The 19,111-nt window shown below is 52.4% G+C and overlaps 2 protein-coding genes across 7 annotated transcripts; one reads left to right on the forward strand and one right to left on the reverse strand.

Moving 5' to 3' along the window:
* Position 1: 1 nt before the first annotated feature.
* PGGHG (protein-glucosylgalactosylhydroxylysine glucosidase) lies at positions 2–18,937 on the reverse strand. Of its 6 annotated transcripts, none has more exons than XR_012653234.1 (15): positions 16,247–16,898; positions 14,864–15,131; positions 14,114–14,324; positions 13,123–13,558; positions 11,912–12,031; positions 11,583–11,714; positions 11,142–11,253; positions 9,824–9,896; positions 9,178–9,314; positions 8,228–8,361; positions 7,858–7,953; positions 7,277–7,374; positions 4,417–4,631; positions 4,183–4,323; positions 2–161 (listed from the first exon to the last, which is right to left on the reverse strand). XR_012653234.1 is itself a non-coding variant. In XM_075048562.1 (15 exons), exons 2-15 carry the CDS (start codon positions 18,390–18,392, stop codon positions 4,259–4,261), a joined length of 2,082 nt encoding a protein of 693 aa, XP_074904663.1. In that variant the 5' UTR covers positions 18,393–18,445; positions 18,581–18,937; the 3' UTR covers positions 4,132–4,258. The 6 variants fall into 6 exon arrangements, 5 of the variants coding, with proteins under 5 accessions (XP_074904663.1, XP_074904662.1, XP_074904660.1 ...); XM_075048562.1 differs by lacking the exons at positions 2–161; positions 16,247–16,898 and adding exons at positions 18,338–18,445; positions 18,581–18,937 and having other exon boundaries at positions 4,132–4,323; positions 14,864–15,061; XM_075048561.1 differs by lacking the exons at positions 2–161; positions 16,247–16,898 and adding an exon at positions 18,338–18,354 and having other exon boundaries at positions 4,132–4,323.
* Positions 222–2,199, forward strand: LOC142040531 (interferon-induced transmembrane protein 5-like). The gene is made up of 2 exons (XM_075048564.1): positions 222–983; positions 1,590–2,199. Exons 1-2 carry the CDS (start codon positions 807–809, stop codon positions 1,806–1,808), a joined length of 396 nt encoding a protein of 131 aa, XP_074904665.1. The 5' UTR covers positions 222–806; the 3' UTR covers positions 1,809–2,199.
* Positions 18,938–19,111: the final 174 nt, after the last annotated feature.

Consider the following 19,111-nt stretch of genomic DNA (forward strand, 5'->3'; position numbering starts at 1 on the left):
TTGCCTGTTGCCTTATTATCAGTGGGGAAGAAGAGCGTCCTTGTGCATCTTCAGGGCAGCCTCCTCCTCCTCCTGCTGCCAGCTCCACAGCTCTCTGCTTCTATCCCCACCACGGTGCAGAGATCTTCCAGTCCAGAGCCAGATAAGTTTCTTCGTAAATGCTAAGGCATAGCAGAAGGAGGAAAGAAAAAAAAAAAACACCTCTGTTTTTCTGGCTGTACACACCCCATCCCACTACACAGCTCCATCTCCTCTCGCTTCCAGGGAATCCTGTAGAAGTAGCTTTTCCAGATTTTGGTATTAAGTTGCCATTTAATGCATTCGACAGCCCGAACATGCTGCAAACGAGGGGTCTTCCCAGCCAAGACCACCTGGAGGGATTAGGCTGAAAGTATTGGTGCGAGCCAGCGCAGCCAGAGGTCCCGGCACCAAGGGTCTCTCTCATGTCAGCCCCTCGGAGTGACAGTCACTTGGCTTCGAAGTCATCCCATGGCTCCATTCTGATGGTCCTCCTCAGGCGCTCGGCCTCTCCTTTGGTGATGCTGGAACTGTCTGTGCTCCTCATCGCAGGAGGAAGGCTGGATATAAAAAGCGTGTAGGCTCACAAAACCAAGTTTGTTTCTCCTAGCTCCCAGCCAAGCATGTCTGATAACCACAGCCCGGGGAGGGCTGTAATTTCTCGGGTTTATATATAGAGGAGACGAGGCCGTGCCATAGGCAAGGACTATATAAAGGGGACGCCCTGTCCCACTGCCCCAGCCAGGCTGCTGGAGCAGGAGAACCGCGGTGTGCCCCTCTCCGTGGCCATGGACACCTCCTACCCACGGGAGGACTACCTGCCCGTGCCATCCCACAAGCGGGAGCCGTCTCCGACCGTCCTCATCTCCTCGCCACCCCGCGACCACCTCATCTGGTCCATCTTCAACACCATCTACATGAACTTCTGCTGCCTCGGCTTTGTGGCGCTCGCCTTCTCCGTCAAGGTAGGGGCACCAAGCGGGGATGGGAGACTTGAATGTTTAGGGTCACCTGGGAGCCCTCCCCATGTTGGTCCCAAGGGATGGACTTCCCAAGGAGGCATAGAGCATCTGAAATAACTACCTGGGAGGGCTGGGGTAGGGGACAAGAGCCCACCACCCTCAAGAGGCTGGTTGCAGCTGACACCATCGCCTGGTAAAGCCCCCCCCATTTTTCCTGCCACCTATTAACGAGGCTGCGAGATGGCCTGGATAACCACAGCCTCCTGCCACTGCCAGAGGACCAACCGCTTCTTCCTAGAAGGTGTTGGGGGGCCATGATGCCCCCGGCCCCTCCACCTGCCATCTGGCAGGAGCAGCTCCAGGACCGGACCAGGGTGGAAAGACGGGGGCAAGCAAGAGCTGGAGCCAGTGAGGCTCTGAAAGACGCAGAAGGGAAAATCCCAGCGGCAAAGAAAGCGGGGCGAGAGGGGAGCAGGAGCATGTAGAGCCGGTGCGGACTAAATTGCAGGCTGCAAGAGGGCCAAAGCCACGTAGCAGGGCTGGGGGGAGGCACAGGGAGGGAGCTGCAGGCAGCCCAGGCACTGCTGCCCCATCTCTCGGCTGTTGCAGGCACGGGACCGGAAAGTGGCCGGGGACGTGGAAGCCGCTCGGCGCTTCAGCTCCAAGGCCCGGTGCTACAATGCCCTGGCCACGGCGGGGAGCGTGGTGCTGCCGCTGCTGCTCGCCGCCCTGGTCATCACGGGCGTCATCCACCTCTCCAAGCTCGCCCAGGAGTCTGTTGGCTTCTTCACCTACCAGTTCAGTGGGAGCGACGATGAGGACAAGTGACCGGCGGGCGACGGGCTTATAGAAATTCCTTCGCATGGCTGGTGGCCCCCCCCCCAAGAGACCACTGGTCCAGCATAACCCTGCCACCACCCATCTCTGCCACCCAGGACCACGTCCACAAGCTTTCATGCCCACTGGGCAGCGTGTGGCTGGGGGGGAGGCAGCCCCACAAGCTTCTCCCACACCGTTGCATCTCCCCTCACCCTCCGCTGCCTGGTCCAGCACTCCTAGCCCTGCGGTGCCCAACCCCGGCTCCTGGCCACGCTTCTTGGGGCAGCTCACTTATTTTTGTTTACCCTGGTGTTTTTTTAACTCCTTTTATCCTGTATGGAGCACAGCATCCCTCCAGCTTCGGTGATTACTATTTAAATCATTAAACCATTTCACACATCACGAATCTTCTGCGTGCCTGTGTGCAGTGCAGGGGGGGGTGCTAAAGGAATAATATAAATACAGCTTTTCCACTCCGATCGTGCTCTTCGCAGCCAAGAGAAGTAATAATCTCCGTGAGCCTTAGAGCCACCCAGCGACTGACGAGGGGAAAGAAGCAGAAAAGTTTCTTGGCCCTGTGAGGACATGCTCAAGCAGATGAGATGTCATCCCCTCCAAGGGGAGCTGAGACTTGCAAACTCATTGCAGTAAAGCAGATGTCCCCCAGCAGGTCCCCAGGCAAGGACAGAGGGGATGAGCGCAGGACGCAACCCCATTGCTCTGTGCTATCCCTCCCTATTGCACTCCCTGGGCCAGAGCCAGCTTGTTTTGGCAACTGGACTAAAAGGATGCCTTTTTAGGGGGAGGGGAGACCCCTTTTAACGCCATCTGAGATGCAGCTTAGAGCTGAGCTTTATCCCCAGCCCCACTGAAATCCAAATCCAGGTGCAGCCCACAGGGCTGTTATCAGGGGCGAGAGAACGGAGGGGTCCCTTTGTCCTGCCCTGCTGCTGAGGACTGCTGCTAATTAGGGGTTGGGTGACTTTTGACTAGGCCTGATGGAGAGCCAGCATAATTACAAGGTGGGGGAGTCACTTTGCCTCCTTCCCTAAGCATTCCCACATGTTGCCTGCAGCAGGGAGTGGCCGCAGGGCTTTTTATAAACTCCGTGGGATTCAGCTGAGGTTCCTGGTTTTTTTTGAGAAAGTACGGACCCTGGCAGGGCAGGGAATGCCGTTGACATCCCCTCGCTTTGACCCATGTCTGCTCTAGCAAAGGCTTGGGGCTGGGAAACAAGGCACCAAACCCACCCCCAGGAAGGGGGATGCAGGAGGGGACAACGCTGTGAAGTGCAAGCTGCTTGCTGGGGGGGCATCATGGCCCCCATTTGCATGTGTACATGGGCACAGCCCTTCTCCTTCTCTCCCTCGGGCTTTCTAGGACACCGAAAATGCCTTTAACAAATACACAGCAGGTCTGTGGTTGCCCTGAGGCTGCTTAGCCGGAGGAGGACTCTGCTCAGACCCTAGAAAAACACTGCACTTATCATCTGACATAATATTAATGATAACTGATGCCTGGGCTTCCTATAGCCCTTCAAATGTCAAGTTAGAAGGGCTTTAACTCCAAAACTGCTTAAAAAGAGAGATGATAATGTAGATAACACGATAGGGATTTTATACGCCAAATAAAAGAAAAGGAGCTGTGTGCTGCCCAAATGGGGCTAAAATGCTTTTGGCTGTGTATTTTGTGACTAACATTAGTGCCAAAGTAACACTCAGCTCCAGCCTTACTTCCATCCACCCTGCCACGCTGCCTGCTGCCCCATGCTGCCTTTACTGAGTTTCTTATTATGGGGGTCAGCAGGATTTGGGGTGTATTGAAAACCCCGGAGGCTGCTGTGCGTCGCAGCCGAGGGATCCTCCTCTTTCTGCTCGCTGGCAGGTGGGACTGACATGGCAAAGCAGCACTGGCTGAGCCTCCACAGCCCTTTGAGGCCCCGGAGTGACGCAGGTGGCTGGGAGAAGGTGAGGACCAAGCCAGGACATGCCAGAGGAGCTGGGAGACAGTGCCTGTACAGGCTGGACTAATTACAGATCCATTCAGCTTGGGGCATCCTTATAAACATTTATGCTTTCAACATCTGCAAGTCATGGGTTTTTAGAAAACTGGTTTAAAACAGTCGCTTTCAGGCTTGATGTCGTCTCCTCTGTTAAATGAGAGATGTTGAAGGCATGTGAATGGGAGTCAGGGGGCTCAGTGCCACCTGGCACAGACAAAGATGCTCAGCATCCCTCAGGGAGCTGCTGCCACCCCAGCCACAGGGAGAACTCCGAGTCCACCCCCCTCCCCAGGGCCACAAAGACAGACAGTGCACACACTCCCATGGTGGCAAAGGGTTTATGGCACAGCCTAGGACTGCCCCCTTCCACCCCACCTTTACCTTCCCCCTCCGCCGACATCCACTCTTCAACTTGTTTCTGCTTTCTCTGGTGGGTAAAACCTGGATCAGCCAAAGTTTAAAATATCTCAGTGGATGACTTCTGAATCCAGCCGGCCACCATGGGGATAGAGATGCTCTGCCCTACAACAAAAAACAACCCATGTGAGATATGGGAATGGTTTCTCCCTAAATTGTCTTTATTTTAGGAAGCAGACCCAGGTGATGACACCATACCTTCACGCAGGGGAAACCGCTGCCCCGACTCCTCCAGCACAGCTTCCAGGGGAGGTGCCAGAGGGTCCTGGTGAGACTCGATCACTTTGATCCTGATCTCTTCTTTGGCGATGGTGAACTTCAGTTTGTTGCCAAAGTAGGAGACACCGGTGACGTTCAACTTGTTGATGTCATTGGGAAGGGCAGGGTTGAAGCGGAGGCTGGACCTTGTGATCCTGGAAAGGCAGGAGCACGTCAGCAGTGGGAACAAAGGGTGGCCACAAAGGAAAGGAGCTTTGTGGGGTCGGTCACCTCCGCAGGCAGCACAGCCTCATACATCCCAGATGCCCCTCCCATTACTCCGTGTCTCTGTGGGCAGAAGGAGTCCTTGGTGTATCCCAAGGATCTCCAGGCAAATCCCAAACACACGGATGAAGCATGTGGTGAAGAGCTACTCGGGCCATGATTACACAGCCCAGCACCCTAAGGCGTTCCTGTCCCCCTTCCAGTTCCTCAGCTGGGGTCTGTGATTTCCATTAGGTTGGATTTTTTTTTTTTTTTTTTTTTTTTTTTTAATGAAAAAGAGAAAAAGAATTTTTTTTTTTCTTCCAATGCAGCTCCAGTTCCCCACTCTGGTTCAGAGGTTGGCTTCAGCAGCAGCTATGCTGGCAAAACTTCAGGAATGCCCTGCTCTGAGACAGGGAGGGGAATGGAGCACAGGAACAAGCAGAGGTGCCCATGGACCCCAAGCAGGAATTGCCATTGAAATCTGGTCACACGAACCTAGGGGCACAGGCTCTGGGCCATGTACTGGAACTAAACTCCAGCCACGTAAGGAGCTCAGGAGATGGCTGTAGCTGGGATTTTTAGGATGCAAGTTTAGCTTTAGCCCAAGCACCTAGCAGCAGGTATCTGTTCTCACCTGCTGTTGCTCTGAAAGCTGTATGATGCTAGCGAAGAGATGGTGGGAGCTCGCCTCACGCCTGGTGAGATGCTCCTGGAAGCGCTGCTCAATTAAATCACGAGACACGCCCGACCACTAGCACTGTCCCTCTCCTCTGTAATTTGCCACCTCAACAAAGATGCGCCCACACAGCTCGGTTTTCACTTTCCCTCCGGGCTGTGACCAAAGTGCGTTGGCAAGGTGACCTTCGGAAACCCACATCAGCTCCCGCTCCCACCGGTTTCAAAGGCTTTAAACTCAGCACCACTATATGTCTTCCTTCACCGAAAGATAAAAATCAAGCAAACAGCTTGAATCCTTTCTCCAAGACTTTACCCAAAGTCAAGCAGAGCCCATTTGTGTGTTTTGGCTTTGGGTGAGAAGAGACAATGGCCACTTATCTCCTACTCAAATCTTGACACAGGAGAGCTCTTGACCATAATCTCCAGCCTGTTGAGAGGGCTCAACAGACTGGAGAGGACTCAAGAGAGGCTCAAAAGACTGGAGAGCCTCAGGGGCAGGCCAACACACCAGTCAGGCTCTGTGGCTCACAACGGGCAAGGCAAGAGCGCAGCCTTGAGGGCTGCATAAATGTCATCTCAACATCTGCGGAAATTTGGCTGGAGCCCCAAAGCCTGTGGCTTAAGCCTGTGCCAAGAGGGGCCCAACCTGACACACAGAGCATCTGAAGACCTTTGAGCTTTGCAAAAACTGAGTTTGAGGTTTTCAGCTGGGAATATGGTAGCTCACACCCAGCTCCACCAAGAAACTGGTGGGTTTCTCAGCAGCTTCTGCCCACACACATGGAGTAAAAACACATAGTTAGTACTAGAAGGTTTCAATGGAAATCAAAAGGCTTGTCAGTTTGATCCATCCTCAATTAAACTAAGAATATGCTCAAGAGCCCATTGCTTCAGGGTTGAAACCACCGGGCTGCTTTGGATACTAGACACAGCTTTGAAATTATATGAACAGCTTAATGTTTTTTCTAAGATATTTTAATGCTGTGGCGATGCCAGCTGAGCACTTTCCTCCACAGAGGCTTGTCAGCCACATGTGTGCAGATGTCAGATTGCTTCAGAGGGGCTGTAGAAGGTCTTTCCACACCACATCCAAAGGAGATGGGATGATGTTATAGCTAAGCCTGAGGACAGACTTAGGGAATGACATTTAGCTTCTCAATTGTGCAACTAACTCATCAAGCGACCCAGAGAGAGTCTCTTACCAGTTCTGAATCTGTTTCCTGTCTTTAAAGTGGGACTAGGCCTACGGCAGCTCAGTGCGGTTGTAGAGGACTGGGGCCTCCATTTACAAAGGTCTGCTTAGAAAGGCCGCAGTGTATAAGGTGTGTTAAGAAGAAGTCCTGTATTTGCCTGCAAGGTGCTTGTACAGACTTTCTCTTCAATTAGTTAACGAAAAGGCCAATGTAATTGGTGGATCGTAGTCTTTAAGCTTCATCCATGCTTTGTGAAGAAACCAAAGCTACAGCCGCCTACGGAGCAGGCAGGTCCGGATGTGTTTCTGACGTGCAGACATCAAAATGATACAGGCTGCCCGCAATCCCGAGATCATACAGCGATGTCCCTCTTCACTGAGGGTGTCAGCTAGTGTTGAAGAGCTCAGCGTTGGCCTAGCTTTGACTCCTTTTGAAGCCAATAGCTTTCAACACTGACATAGCTGGAGGAGAAATGGGCCAAAGCTTATCATTTCTGATAACTCCACCCTGTTCTCCACCAGTGACTAACTGTCCCCAGTGTCCACAGTTCATCCGGGATCATTGACGTTCCTGTTTGTTCGTTACCTGCTGGGAGTTTTGGAGGATATTCTGGATGTTGCAAGTTCCCTTCTTTTTCATAAGTAAAACCACATTGCTCCAGCTAAACAGTAAGGTTTCGAGTGACATGTAGTTGCTAAATGTAACATAACATAGGGGCTCACCTGAACCCTGTGTAGCCAAAGAGGACAGCTTGCAAGAATCCACCCATCCCCGTCAAGAAGTTCACAGCTCCTGACCCGTCCGAGTTCTCCACCCAGATCTGCTCCAGCAAGAGAAAGAAATGACTCAAGAGTTGCATTGGGACTTTTCATACAATTTTGTGGATTTGAATATGCTTATCATTGGCACTGTCACATACGTGGGGTGTTGCAATGACCATGCCCATCCTGGCATGAGGCGGTGGGTGGGCTCTGATGCATCTCTAAATACCACCATCGCCATTCCCTTTGCCATCCCTGGCAAGCAGAAGGAAGCCTGGGGCGAGCATGATACTGACCCTTGGCTTTGTATTGCCTGGTAGGAAGCAGATGCCTCCTTACTGCTCTTCGGAAGCATACAGAGAAGAGACAGAGTGTGCAACCACCTAGTTAGTATAACAATAACCTAGTGACCCCCCATGCAGTCAGCACAGGCTCCAGTCCAAGTGATATCTCTGTGTGACGTGACCTACTTAGGGACAGGCAAGACAGAAAAAAGAGGTGTTTGTCACAGGGAAGTACCCATGACACGACACACAGCTAACCTTGAAGGGCTCTGTGATGTTGCTGAAACACTTGTTCAGTTGGCTCTGGGCTCTCTGCACCTCCTTTAGCTCCAGCCAGCCCACTGCAAACATGCTCTGCAGGAGAGAAAAAAAGGCCTTTCACCAGCTCCTGTCTCCCCCAGGGGTGACAATACAGCAAAGGCTCCAGAGTGACACCACATCTGGCACCCTTCTGGCCCAGAGCAGACATGTGCAGCACACATCTCTAGATCTGCACTGTCCACCATCCCTTAGAGTTTAAAGCAGGTCTGAAAAATCATGCCCACTGGTGGGGCCGGCAGTGACTAACTCGGACAGAAACAACCACCTCGTGGATGAATCCCACCTTAGGCTTTGCTTCTCTCCTTACCCAGGACATGGCTGGCCCATCCAGCTCAGTGATGGGCTCATACATCTCCAGGTCATTTCTCCGGACTTCAGAGCTCATGGGGTACATCAGTGGGAATCCAAGCAAGACAACGTCAGCTTGTTTCACAGGTTCACCTGGGAAAAGGAGTTGGTGAGACCACGTATGCCAGCTGGGAGTAAATGGAAGACTGATTGTCTATTTATTCATACGCTGAACAAACCTGACCCACACAGAATCATAAACTTAGAACAACAAAGGCCACATCAACAGGGGGAAGGTAGTGGAGCTGCAGGGAGGATAACTCCTTGCTGCCTTGCTAAAGGCAGAGCAGAACAGCAGCTTATGGTTTGTCCCTGGTGCCATGTTTGCTGGAAGCTGTGTCAAGGCAGGACGCTGGCACAGCCCTAACATGATGGCACCCAGACTGCTGTCACCTAAATTTCATGTGCAAAGAAATAGCTCCCACGACGCTATGCACCCACATTACCCTGCCTCTAACTGTGAGAAAAGGGGCACTAAACTGGGTATGCATTTCTACTGGAATCAGCCCCTTCACTTCCAGAGGGCCCAGGGGTGCTGGAAGGACAACACGTGGCACTTGACCTTGGAAAGATAGACCTAACTGTCAGCAATGGCTTCATAGCAACCATGTCATCGCAGCCTAGTACTAAAAGTCTCTTCCTACTCTCTGTGTTCCCAAATTTCCTAATTTTATGAGCCCACTAATGAGAAATGATCTACCAAGAGGCAGAAAATACATCTACGAGCCAGGCTCTCCACACTGGCAACCCAAATGCTGCACTTGGGAGAGCAACACTAGAGATTTTTACTTCGGCCAACCATTCAGCCACTGTTCCCCTCTTTGAAAAAGTCAGAGTCCCCACTTCTTGCAGGCTTACAAAGAAAGAGCAGTGGCCAATTCAAAGCTCTGCTGCTGCGTCTCCGCTCACCTGGGCTGTAACCATCGTACTCGGGATGATATTTCTTCTCTGCATCAAAGGGCACTTTGATTTTCTTGGCACAGTCCACCCACTCCTCTGGCACAGGGATCAAGAAGTCCCGAGCAATATCAGCTGCAAAATTTAAGCTGAAAAGAAGCAAGGAACAATGCTTTATGTCAGGCATGGGTGCCTGTGACCACCTCAGAGAGGGGAAGAGAAGAAAGGGAACAGAAAGAACTAATTGAGCCATAACTGCAAAGAAACAGCTACTCTGAAAGAACATGGGTCAAAGTTTAAGCTTGGGGTAATAGCTTTCATTGCTGGAGTTGGGAGTCCATTCCTCTAGCTTTAGATGACTCCAGCTGGCTAATTGTATAGACACCTCATAAAATGCAGGGAGAGAAACCCTCCTGTGAAGTGGAATCCCTCTCAGTCTCATGCAGACACCTGAAACAGGTCAGACAAACAACCACGGGACCACCTACTTCTTTCTGCTGACTGCAAAGGCAGGCAAAGGAGATGAGCTCAGGTAGAGGTATGTGAAGAGAGGAAAGGTGTATCCCACGTGGGAGCCCTCCTGCCTCCTACCCCTGCCATATTGCTAGGCAGAAAAGAAGAGAGATGAGCCAGTGCTTCAACAAGGCATGCGCGTTACCTCCGCTGGGCCACGGCGTTGGTGTAAACAGAGTTATCAACCTGGTAATGATACTCATCTGGGGGCATGACACCTGGAGAAAGAGGAAGGGGACACTTCACACCGCAGCAAACCCAAGGTTTGGCATGGCTTTGTGCCCCTCCTCAGGGAGGTGGCACAAGGAAGGGAAGCTCTCCCGTTGCAGGGACACCTGCCCACTTGGCAAGGTGTTGCCTCTCTGCTTCTGGCAGGATCCCACAGTGATCTTGGTGCAATGCTCAACAGAGGAGAATGTAAGTGATGCTTGTTGTGAAGAAGCAGCAACTTGGCTTACAGCTTTGGCTGATGGGCAGTAGATACCTCAACCTGAGGGCATCTCCCTCACTTCACAGGCAAGATGACCTATAAATTCTTTCAAGTCATTCAATCAAGTCATTAAATCTTTCCCTAGCTACATGCTCAGCTCCTTCCTTTGCTGCTTTTGTGCAGATTGTCCCCAGGAGGAGAGATGGCCACTTCCCAAGAGAAACATGAAAATAGACAATTAAATATGTGACTCCTTTGGGGGCACTGGGGCTATCTCCGAGGATCTTTGCACGAAGAGCCAGCCTGCAGTAACCCCAGAGGCTCTTCTAGCTCTGATCACCCCATTTTCATCAAGACCCCTTTGCTCTAACCCAGCCTTCTCCTCCAGAACCTCCTCCCACAAACACATCTTCACTTCTCATTTTCTTCCTCAGTGTCCCCTTTCAGAAGCAGCCCATCACTGGTAACTTGCACTCGTTAACATAATGTTGCTTCAGCAGGATTGCTGCCTGGGGAGAGACCCTTTGCCCTGCCAGACATTGTTCTTGTCTGTTGTACTTGTTGTTGGTTGTACTTGTTCTGCACCAACAGCACCAGATGTCCTTCAAGGGATTAAACACCTGCAGATTCCCTGGGGAACTTAAACTCAGGTCTCCTAGAAAAGACTTAGAAAAGTTCTTCCTCTCTAAAGCCCTTGCACTCTATTTTCTCTAAGTGCCACCAGTCACAACAGCAGATCTGAAGGCACCCATGCTTGTGGCATCAGCTTGTACCCCTATGGAAGGAGACATTTAGATATCATGTCCTATAAGTAGCAAGGGGTTGAAAGAAAAAACAACCAATACCATGGCATTGGACAAGAGCCAAGCATCTTGCCCTGTGTTCGTACAGACACAAACATTATCTAGGAGATATTCTAGAGGGCCAGAGTCTGAAGAACCTGTGCATTCCCGTCCAGGTCTGACTGGAGGGGCTCCGAGCCTCTGCTCACAAACCCCTTCCCTACGAACAGGTCTGGCAGTTGCAGAAGTACCTTTGATGTGGTAGCATTGTTCCTCCTCACTCCATACCATCCTGCTGCACCAGTACTGAGCCACAGCATCTACCAGCTTCCAGCCTCCATCCTCCCTGAACAGCTTCTGGTCCTGGAGGGAGCCAAAGCCAGAGGAAAAACAGGCACATGAGGGAGACCCAGCCAGACCCAAACTCAGGAGAAGGACAAGAGCTCTAAGGAGATGGATGTAGCAGGAGAAAAGGTCAGAAAACTGGCCTGGATTGAGGCAACAGGATGCTGAGCCACCCATGAGGAGCAAGGACAGAGGAGGCAGGGCTGAAGAAGGGACCCTGGGGTGCTACTGGCAATTCTGACAGGAGCAGACAACAGCAGAGTTTCTCTGGGAAGGGACAGTGACAGTCACCAGATGCCCTGCAGGCCTTGCCACTGGGCCATGCAGGTGGCACACGCTCCCTTTACCTGCGTGGTGCAATAATACTGCTCAAAGGCCATCAAAACATCCCCAGTGACATGGATTTCTTGGGCTCCGTAGATCTCTTCAGGGCAGACTTCCCGGCCGGTGGCTGCACTCTCCCACGGGAACTTAGCGCCCTGCCAGGAGAAGACGTCCACGAGGCAGCTGAGCACAACATCTTGAGATGCTCTCCCCTGTCCACCACCTGTGGGCAATGCCCTGCTCACAGCCCCTGGTTAAAACTAGAGCCAGAGACGAAGAGCAAAGCCCAGCTGTCCTCCCGGGTGGCAGTGGCCGGGTTGCATTGCCCTCAGCCCAACATCTCTGTCCCCACCTTGTAGCCCTGCTCCTGTGCATTGCGTAAGGCCCCTTCCAGCGTGCGAATCCGGTACTCCAGGATGGCTCTGGCAGCTTCAGGATAAAACAGCAGAATGTTTGGGAACATCCAGGTGTCCTGGAAACATCCAAGCAAGGCAAGGTGGTGGGATTGCCTGGCGGGGCACCCAAATGCTCCCACCAGTTTCACCCTTCAATTCCACCCCCATGCCAAATGCTCTGACTGTGATTTTGCTACTACTTAAAGGTGCTGTCCCGTGGGCTCATTAAAAGGGATAAATCCACAAGGGACTGCTTCTGCCCCTGCCTGCTGCTCTCTGGTATCTCCCTAGGATGATCTCAGCAGGACCTCCCTCTCATCATGCAAGAGAAGGGAGGCAGGAGTCCTCCAAAGCCAGAAGCTCTGGAGAGGGTCAAAACCACACGCATCACCAGGAAGAAAGCACACAAGGTCCACAGGACTGAAAAGCCCTTGCCCGCTGAAAGACCAGACTAGGTTTAGCACAGGAGCCTCAACACCACCCAGCAGTGTCTCCTGCTCACCCCATGCAATGGTTTTTCAGCTGCAGAACTGTGCACCCAGTCGCCGTGGCTGCTCCGAGAGCAGATCGCAGCCTCTGGCTGAGGCAAAGCCACCCAGCCCAGCCGGTTTATCGAGTACACACCAAACCTACGTTTAAAAGCTGAATGACCCCATCACAGAAAACATTTCTGTTTTTTCAGTGGTTCAGGCACAATAGGGCTTGCTGATGCCACCAAAGCAGGAAGGGGAAGGGCAGGTTTCAACTTGCTTTATTTTAAACAGCTAAAAGTTGGTGGCCATGCTCTAAGCTGGTCACTGAAGCTCCCTTGGGTGAGCGACCTGAACTATCTTAGCCCCATGCCTCAGCTTGGGGAAAGGGTCTGCCCTGTGGTGGGGTCTCTCCTGGCCCCTCGGCCTCACTGGCTAGGCAGCAGCCCCAGGCACCTAGCTTCAGTTTTGGCAATTTGCCTTTGAATTAGAGGACAACCCAGATAAGTAACTCCAGCGACCAAGCTGGGTCTGGGCAGCCGTTCCAAAAGGAGCAGGAGGATGGTCTCTAACAAGAGGCTGGTGCCAAGGTTGGGGTTAAGGAGAAAGCCGTCTCCTGCTGGGTCTTCTCTGAGTCTTCTCCATCCCAGTCACTGTACAAAGCCCCCAGGTTACCAGCCAGCATGACCTCCACCCACCTGGTCCCAGAAGACGTGCCCCCAGTAGTCCTCGCCCTGAGTGCCATTGGACAAGCCACCAGGGCTGATGCCGTGGAAGAGGAAGCCTGGGTTTCCCCGGGGCGGGATGGCACTCAGCAGGTAGTAGAGACACCCGTAGAGGGCCTGCCTCAAAGGCAGAGGTCCATCCAGGTCTATGCAGCAGCCTCGCCACAGCATGGCCCACGCGTGGACGTGGGAGGAGTGCAGGGAGCCAGCAGCCATGAGGGCCAGCCCTTCTCTGTAGCTCCTCTTCGCCTCCTCTTCGCTCTCAGCCACGGCCATCAGGAACTCCCAGGATCGCTCCCGCTCCTCCCCACGCAACGTCAACGTTTGCGGCACGGGAGTCCAGAGCATGTGAACTGTGGGACGTGGTCCCCCCTCCACCTCAGGAACCAGCGTCTTCCCGTAGACATATCTGTGGGAGACATCAAGCAACCAGGGAAGGGACAGCAGAGTAGGTGGGACTCCATCGCATCCACCCACGCAGAGGGGACCTCACCCAGCTGCAGGTATCAGGCTCCCGTTCCCACCCAGGGTGGAAGCTCCTTTGTCCCCAAGCTTCAGCTCAGTTGCTGTCCCACCCCCAAAGTGCAGGAGAGTGAAATGCATTACGACTGGTCCCCAATCCCAGCAAGCCATTTTCAGAGGCCATCTCCTCCAAACTCGCCATCTTCCCCAAACTCCTTTCTTTGTAATCACATCTAGTCCCTGTGGCCTTTGTTGCTCTTTTACATGTTGGTAAGTACTAATTCTGGAGTTGCAACTAATAAAAATATTTCTATGCTTAATTTTGGGGTTGGTTTATACCTGCCAGGAAGAAGCAGATTTGCACAAGCCTCCATGCTACTTACCATTTCAGTCTAGCTCTAGCCTTACTTTTGCAATTTATTTCCTAACGGTGAGCAGGGCAGCGTGCAACAGCCCATGAAGGATGTATTCAGGGCAAAGTCCCCCCGTGATCCAAACTCACTGTGCTCCCTGGAAATCTGGTCCTTGGTTCAGGTCCAAGTCCTGGCTCTTTGGCACAAAAGGAGTCTGGAGCTGGACCGTGATGGGTTGGGTGGTGTGAGCTGATCGCCAGATGGTGATGCTGAAGGCCATCAAGTGGACAAGGGAATGGTGAGCATAGATCTGATGGGTGGCTCCATAATCCATTGCCTGAAGCACATGGCTGAAGGTTCCTGTAAGCACAATGAGAGCCGTCAGCCTTTTGAACCATCAGGTCCTGATGTTCTGCCCCAGATTCCCATTTCTGCCCTATCTACTGGTGCCTACTGACAAAGGAACCATCTTACCCAAGTCCAGATCCAAACACAGCTTTTGACTGGACACCACTGTTAACATACTGAATCTGGCTAAGCCACTGAGGAATGATTTGTGCTATAAAACATTTTATCAGGCTTCATGATTAAACAGTGTTTGCCAAGCCTAGCTCCAGCTGGGATTGAGATACAGTCTGAAAATCACTCTTATTCTCACAAGAAAGGGGAATTTGCCGCTTGCTCCCACATGACTTCAGAAGAACACCACCCCTCAGGCAAACAGAGAATGGGGAGAAGAAAGATGCGACCTTGTGGAAGAGCCAACACAGGCAAAGAGGGATTTAACTTCTAGAAGAGGGTCACCAGCAGTTAGAGGGAAAAAGCAATGGGTGCCCAAGATGAAGACGTGAAAGGAGGCAGCAGGACAAGGAGATTCCTGCCCGTGCTCTACTGTTTACCCGTCCGGGTGTTCAAGGTGAAGGTCTCAGCCAGGCTGTCCGCACCAGGCACCATCATCCTAACGTTAACGGGGCTGGGGATGTCGGCACGGTGCGTGTCTCCCACCGCCCCGTTGTACACACCGTTGATGTGGAGGATGTCCCGGTACACACGGGTGCCCAGGTAAGCATTAGTCACCGTAGCCAGCAGCCGTGGGTCTGAGGGCAGAGAAGTGGAGGTGAACACGGCGGGGTCCTCTTTGCCATCAGCCATTTTCATCAGCCGGAGCTGCAGAACAACAACAGAGTCAGGTACAAGGGCTGAATGGACAAAATTGGGACAGGCTGATCGTGGCCATGTTGGACGCCAGCCGAAAGCAGGGGCTGCAAGCTGCTTCTCTCTCTGTAACCTGCCTGTAACACCCCCGCCATCAGCAAAGCTGGCTGCTCGCCTGCTTCCAGCCCCTTGCACTCCTAGGGTCTCCATTTATTTTAGTCTCCCTTCTGATCACCACCAGCAGTTTTCCTCCATCCCAGCTTTCCTCCCAGTGCCTGGGGCAGCTCTCCTCCACCCGGGCTCATTTCCTCCTTTGCAGCTTCCCTTGCTCTCTCTCTGCTCCAGCCATCTCCCAGCCAAGCAAGGCAGCTCCTCCAGCTCACCCAGACCTCACCGACTCATTGACTTTGTTGCTTCCCCAATTTCCCCCCCTTTTCCCCTTCCGCTGCCCTCTCCGTGGCAGGATCTCGCCAGTTTCTCCCAGTACAACACAACCACCTTCCTCCTCTTTCCTCCTCTTCCTCCCAACACTATTCCATGACACTATTAAACACTCTTCTGTGGCCCCAGCGGCTCCCCATCTCCCAACTCACTGTACCCCTGTGCTCCTCCTCACTCTCGCATCTCTAGCTCAGCTTCAGTTACTGGCTTGCTGGGCTAGGAGCTTTTTATTTCATTGAGATAAATATATATAAAAATATATTAAAAGATATATTTATACACAATATATAAACAAATATATGAATATATATTAAAGATATAGACACATGTAAACAGCACCTCACAAAAGGAAGCAGTAGCTGGTGCCTGGCAAAGCTAAGCACTAGAATAATATAGAAACGATAAAGTAAGGCACTAAGAGACTCTCCAAGCAGAGCTGGAAAGCCAGTCGGGAGGGCACGAGAGCAGGGAGGACATGCCCAGCCCAGGCTGGCAGTCCCCAAAATCCCCCCCCCGCTAGCAGCTAGCTGCTGGCAGCTCTCGGGGTTGGCTCTGTTTCTTCATGCCAGGCAGTGCCTGAGATTGAATTGTGAGAAAAATCCTCTTCCTGCCTTCAAGAAAGTTAAAACAAAACAAAGCAAAACAAACACAAAAGGGCTGCAGAAAGTGAGGAGGTTAGCTCTTGCCTTTGGTCTAGGGCTGAGAGTGAACTCTGGCCGTGGGGCTCCCGTGCGGGGAGGGGAAGGACGGAAGTTGCCCAACTGAGAAAGAAGGAAGGAAATTACTTTTTTTTCCTCCCTCCTTAAAAAAAAAAAAAAAAAAAGTAATAAAAAAAATAAATCTTGACAGGCAGGTGTTTGCCCAGATGAGCTCATTGCCCACAGCAGAAACCACAGATATGCTGGGGCTGCCCTGTGCTCTGGGAAAGGAGGAACCGAGAGAGAAAAACCAATCTCCAATGATTTACCATCTAAAAGCCGCCTGAGAAATGCGGCAACAGCTCTGGCGGAGAGCTGCAGCTGCTTTCCAGCCAGAGCGCGGGAGGAAGAGCACACACACCTCTGCAGCAGGAACTATGTGGGATAACCGCCCTTTGTCCCCAGCCACACTCTAACCCTTTTCCTCGCCTGCTTTCAGAGGGAACAGATCCAGACTTCAGTTCTGGCACGCTTTTCCTGGCTTCCTTCCCATGACCCCTCTGTCCCCACCGCAGCGCGCTCTTCCGGGCACGGCACCGGTGCCAGCGAGCACCCTGCCCTGACTTCCCGCACCACAGGGGTACTGCTGGCGTCCAGCCCCCTTCTCCCAGCCCCTGACTTCTATCGCTTCTAAAGCCCAGTTACAGATGGAGCAGCATTTTACCATGCTGTGCCCAAAGAGGGGCAGGTCACCTGCCATTACACAAGAAGATGCCCATCCTTCCCCAGGCTGAGCTCCGCCACGCACCCGGACCACGCTGTCTTGGACACAGCACCTGTCCCCAGCAGGCTTTTTGCCCTGGCGTGACCATGCCCAGGCTCTCGCGTTGCTGCAAAGTGGTTCTCTGAAGACATCCATGATCGAGTTTGACCGGTGTGAGTCCTCGAGACAGTCACAGTGCTGCACGCGTGTCCTCTGACCGTGGCAAAGGCTCAAGCTGTTTCCCTGCAGACCATTTGGAGCTGGCAAAGATCCTGCTGCCTTCTGTCGCAGGCAAGCCAAAAAGCAGAAGCCATAACTGCTGAATGCAATGGCCAAAATTCACCCCACGTCATGCCCTTCAGCAGAGGGAGGTGAAAGCCCCTCAAAAGACACTTTCACTCCCCATCTAACACAGCAAGTGTAGGACAGCACAGAATTATTGTGCTACAAACCCAAGCTCAGAGACAGAGGGGGCAAAGGAGCAAATTACTGTGGATCCAGGTGGATATTCCCCCTGGATCCCAGATATGCCTCCAGCTCACTTGTCAATGCTTACTGAAAGATGGAGGCTCCCAGATCCACCTGTTACTTGATCCTATGTCTCTTCCATCTCAAAGCCTTTCCTGCTCCCTTCCCCACGCTCTGAGCCATCTCCAAGCACAGCCCAAGCGTGGGGCAGCCCCAGCTTTTACTCATCAGCTTTCACACTCCTGCAGCAGGAGCATCTTCAGGGTTCCCTACTCAGCCCCCATCAAGCACTGCCTATGCCTCTAACATGTCAGAGGGGCTTCACAGTGGTTTCACTGTCCTGCCCTGTGCAGAATGTTTGGTCCTTGTAGAAACAAACCTCTCACGGCAGGAAGATCTGTGGCCCTGTCCTCGTGGATCAGGGGAGGCACGGAGAGTGCTGCAGCCAGATGCTGTGCCTCTCTGACTGACCTACTGCCTCTGTCCTGGTGCTCAGAGAGGGGGATTATCTTATTGAACAATCCAGCATTTACAGGATAGATATTATACATCTGTTCTCCTCTCTGTAAATCCACAGAAAAGCCAATGTCCCACTAGAGCCAAGCTGCCGTCAGCATTAAGGAAGTGAAAATGTGTTTCCTCGGTTCAGAAGCAGTGAAAAACACTGTGTCTCTTTGCTGGCTGCTGCTTGGGAAAGGCGAAGGCTCCTCACCGCTTCCTCCTGAGTGAGGTGTGACAAGTCCCTCCAGATTCAGCCTCAAGCCTGCCACTGCCAGGCCCAAAGAGAACAGATACAGCCATCGACTGAGTCAGACAGAACAGAAAGAAGGTCAGAGACTGCACTGGAAACATGAGCTTGTAGGGAAGAAAATGGGGGGCACAAATAAAGGCAATGTCGTTTGTCCTACCTCTGGGTCCAACGCTGCTGAACAGGACCAAAGAGAGGGCTTTCCACGGGCACATGTGGTATCACGTCCTGGAGTGGCCTTCCTGCCAGAAAATACCCAGGGAGGAAGCTGAGGAAAAAGAGGAGGAGCAGCAAGGGTGTCCAGGTTAAGAAGAAGAGCTGCTGTACACCTTCCTTTCCAAAACAAGGGGTGGAAAGGGTCAAAGAGCTCTCCTGTGTCAACTACTGCTGGTCTTCCACTCACCAGCTTCCCAGATTCACCAGGAAAGCAGACGAAGAGGCGGATGCTCTCTGCACAACAGAGCCTTCCTGGATCAGCGCTGTTGCTGCAGATACCTGAGAGACGCCTTGGAGAAATCCAGCAAAGGGCAGAGCCCAAGCATTGATGTTTGCTCCCAGCTCTACTCCTTTCACATTCAAGGATCTAAGCTCATACCTTGCCACAGCAAGTTTAATTTAGTCTTTTCTTTAATCTTCACGGCCGCCAGCTGGTCCAGGCGAGGGCTGAGTCTATGGCAGAGGCAGGGACACCCACCCCCCCAGACAGCAGGCAGGCTCCCCCCACACGCTTCAGAGCAGAGGGGTGCGAGTACCTCCTCCAGCAGCCACCAGCAATGAGCTGAAGAGCATTTCACTCCCCCAGCTGACCCAACAGGCATGCACTCTACTTCCTTTGCTTTATTAAAGGAAAATTGAAATATTCTTTTTCAGAAAAGCCCTTTCTCACAGCAAGCCAAAACCTCCTCGAACTCTGCCATAGCTGATCTTTCCAAGT

Source organism: Buteo buteo, chromosome 16 (genome assembly GCF_964188355.1).
Source record: "Buteo buteo chromosome 16, bButBut1.hap1.1, whole genome shotgun sequence".
In the NCBI taxonomy this organism is placed as follows: Eukaryota; Metazoa; Chordata; class Aves; order Accipitriformes; family Accipitridae; genus Buteo; species Buteo buteo.

What these genes read in the sequence shown, in the direction of transcription:
- LOC142040531 (XM_075048564.1), top strand. Translation starts at nt 807, where the DNA reads ATGGACACCTCCTACCCACGGGAGGACTACCTGCCCGTGCCATCCCAC. An exon ending in CGCTCGCCTTCTCCGTCAAG is followed by an intron (nt 984 to 1,589) that starts GTAGGGGCACCA and finishes CGGCTGTTGCAG; the next exon opens with GCACGGGACCGGAAAGTGGC.
- PGGHG (XM_075048557.1), bottom strand. Translation starts at nt 16,435, where the DNA reads ATGAGCTCATCTGGGCAAACACCTGCCTGTCAAGATTTATTTTTTTTA. An exon ending in AGTATTATTGCACCACGCAG is followed by an intron (nt 11,254 to 11,582) that starts GTAAAGGGAGCG and finishes GGCTCCCTCCAG; the next exon opens with GACCAGAAGCTGTTCAGGGA. An exon ending in TTTGGCTACACAGGGTTCAG is followed by an intron (nt 4,632 to 7,276) that starts GTGAGCCCCTAT and finishes CTGCCTTTCCAG; the next exon opens with GATCACAAGGTCCAGCCTCC.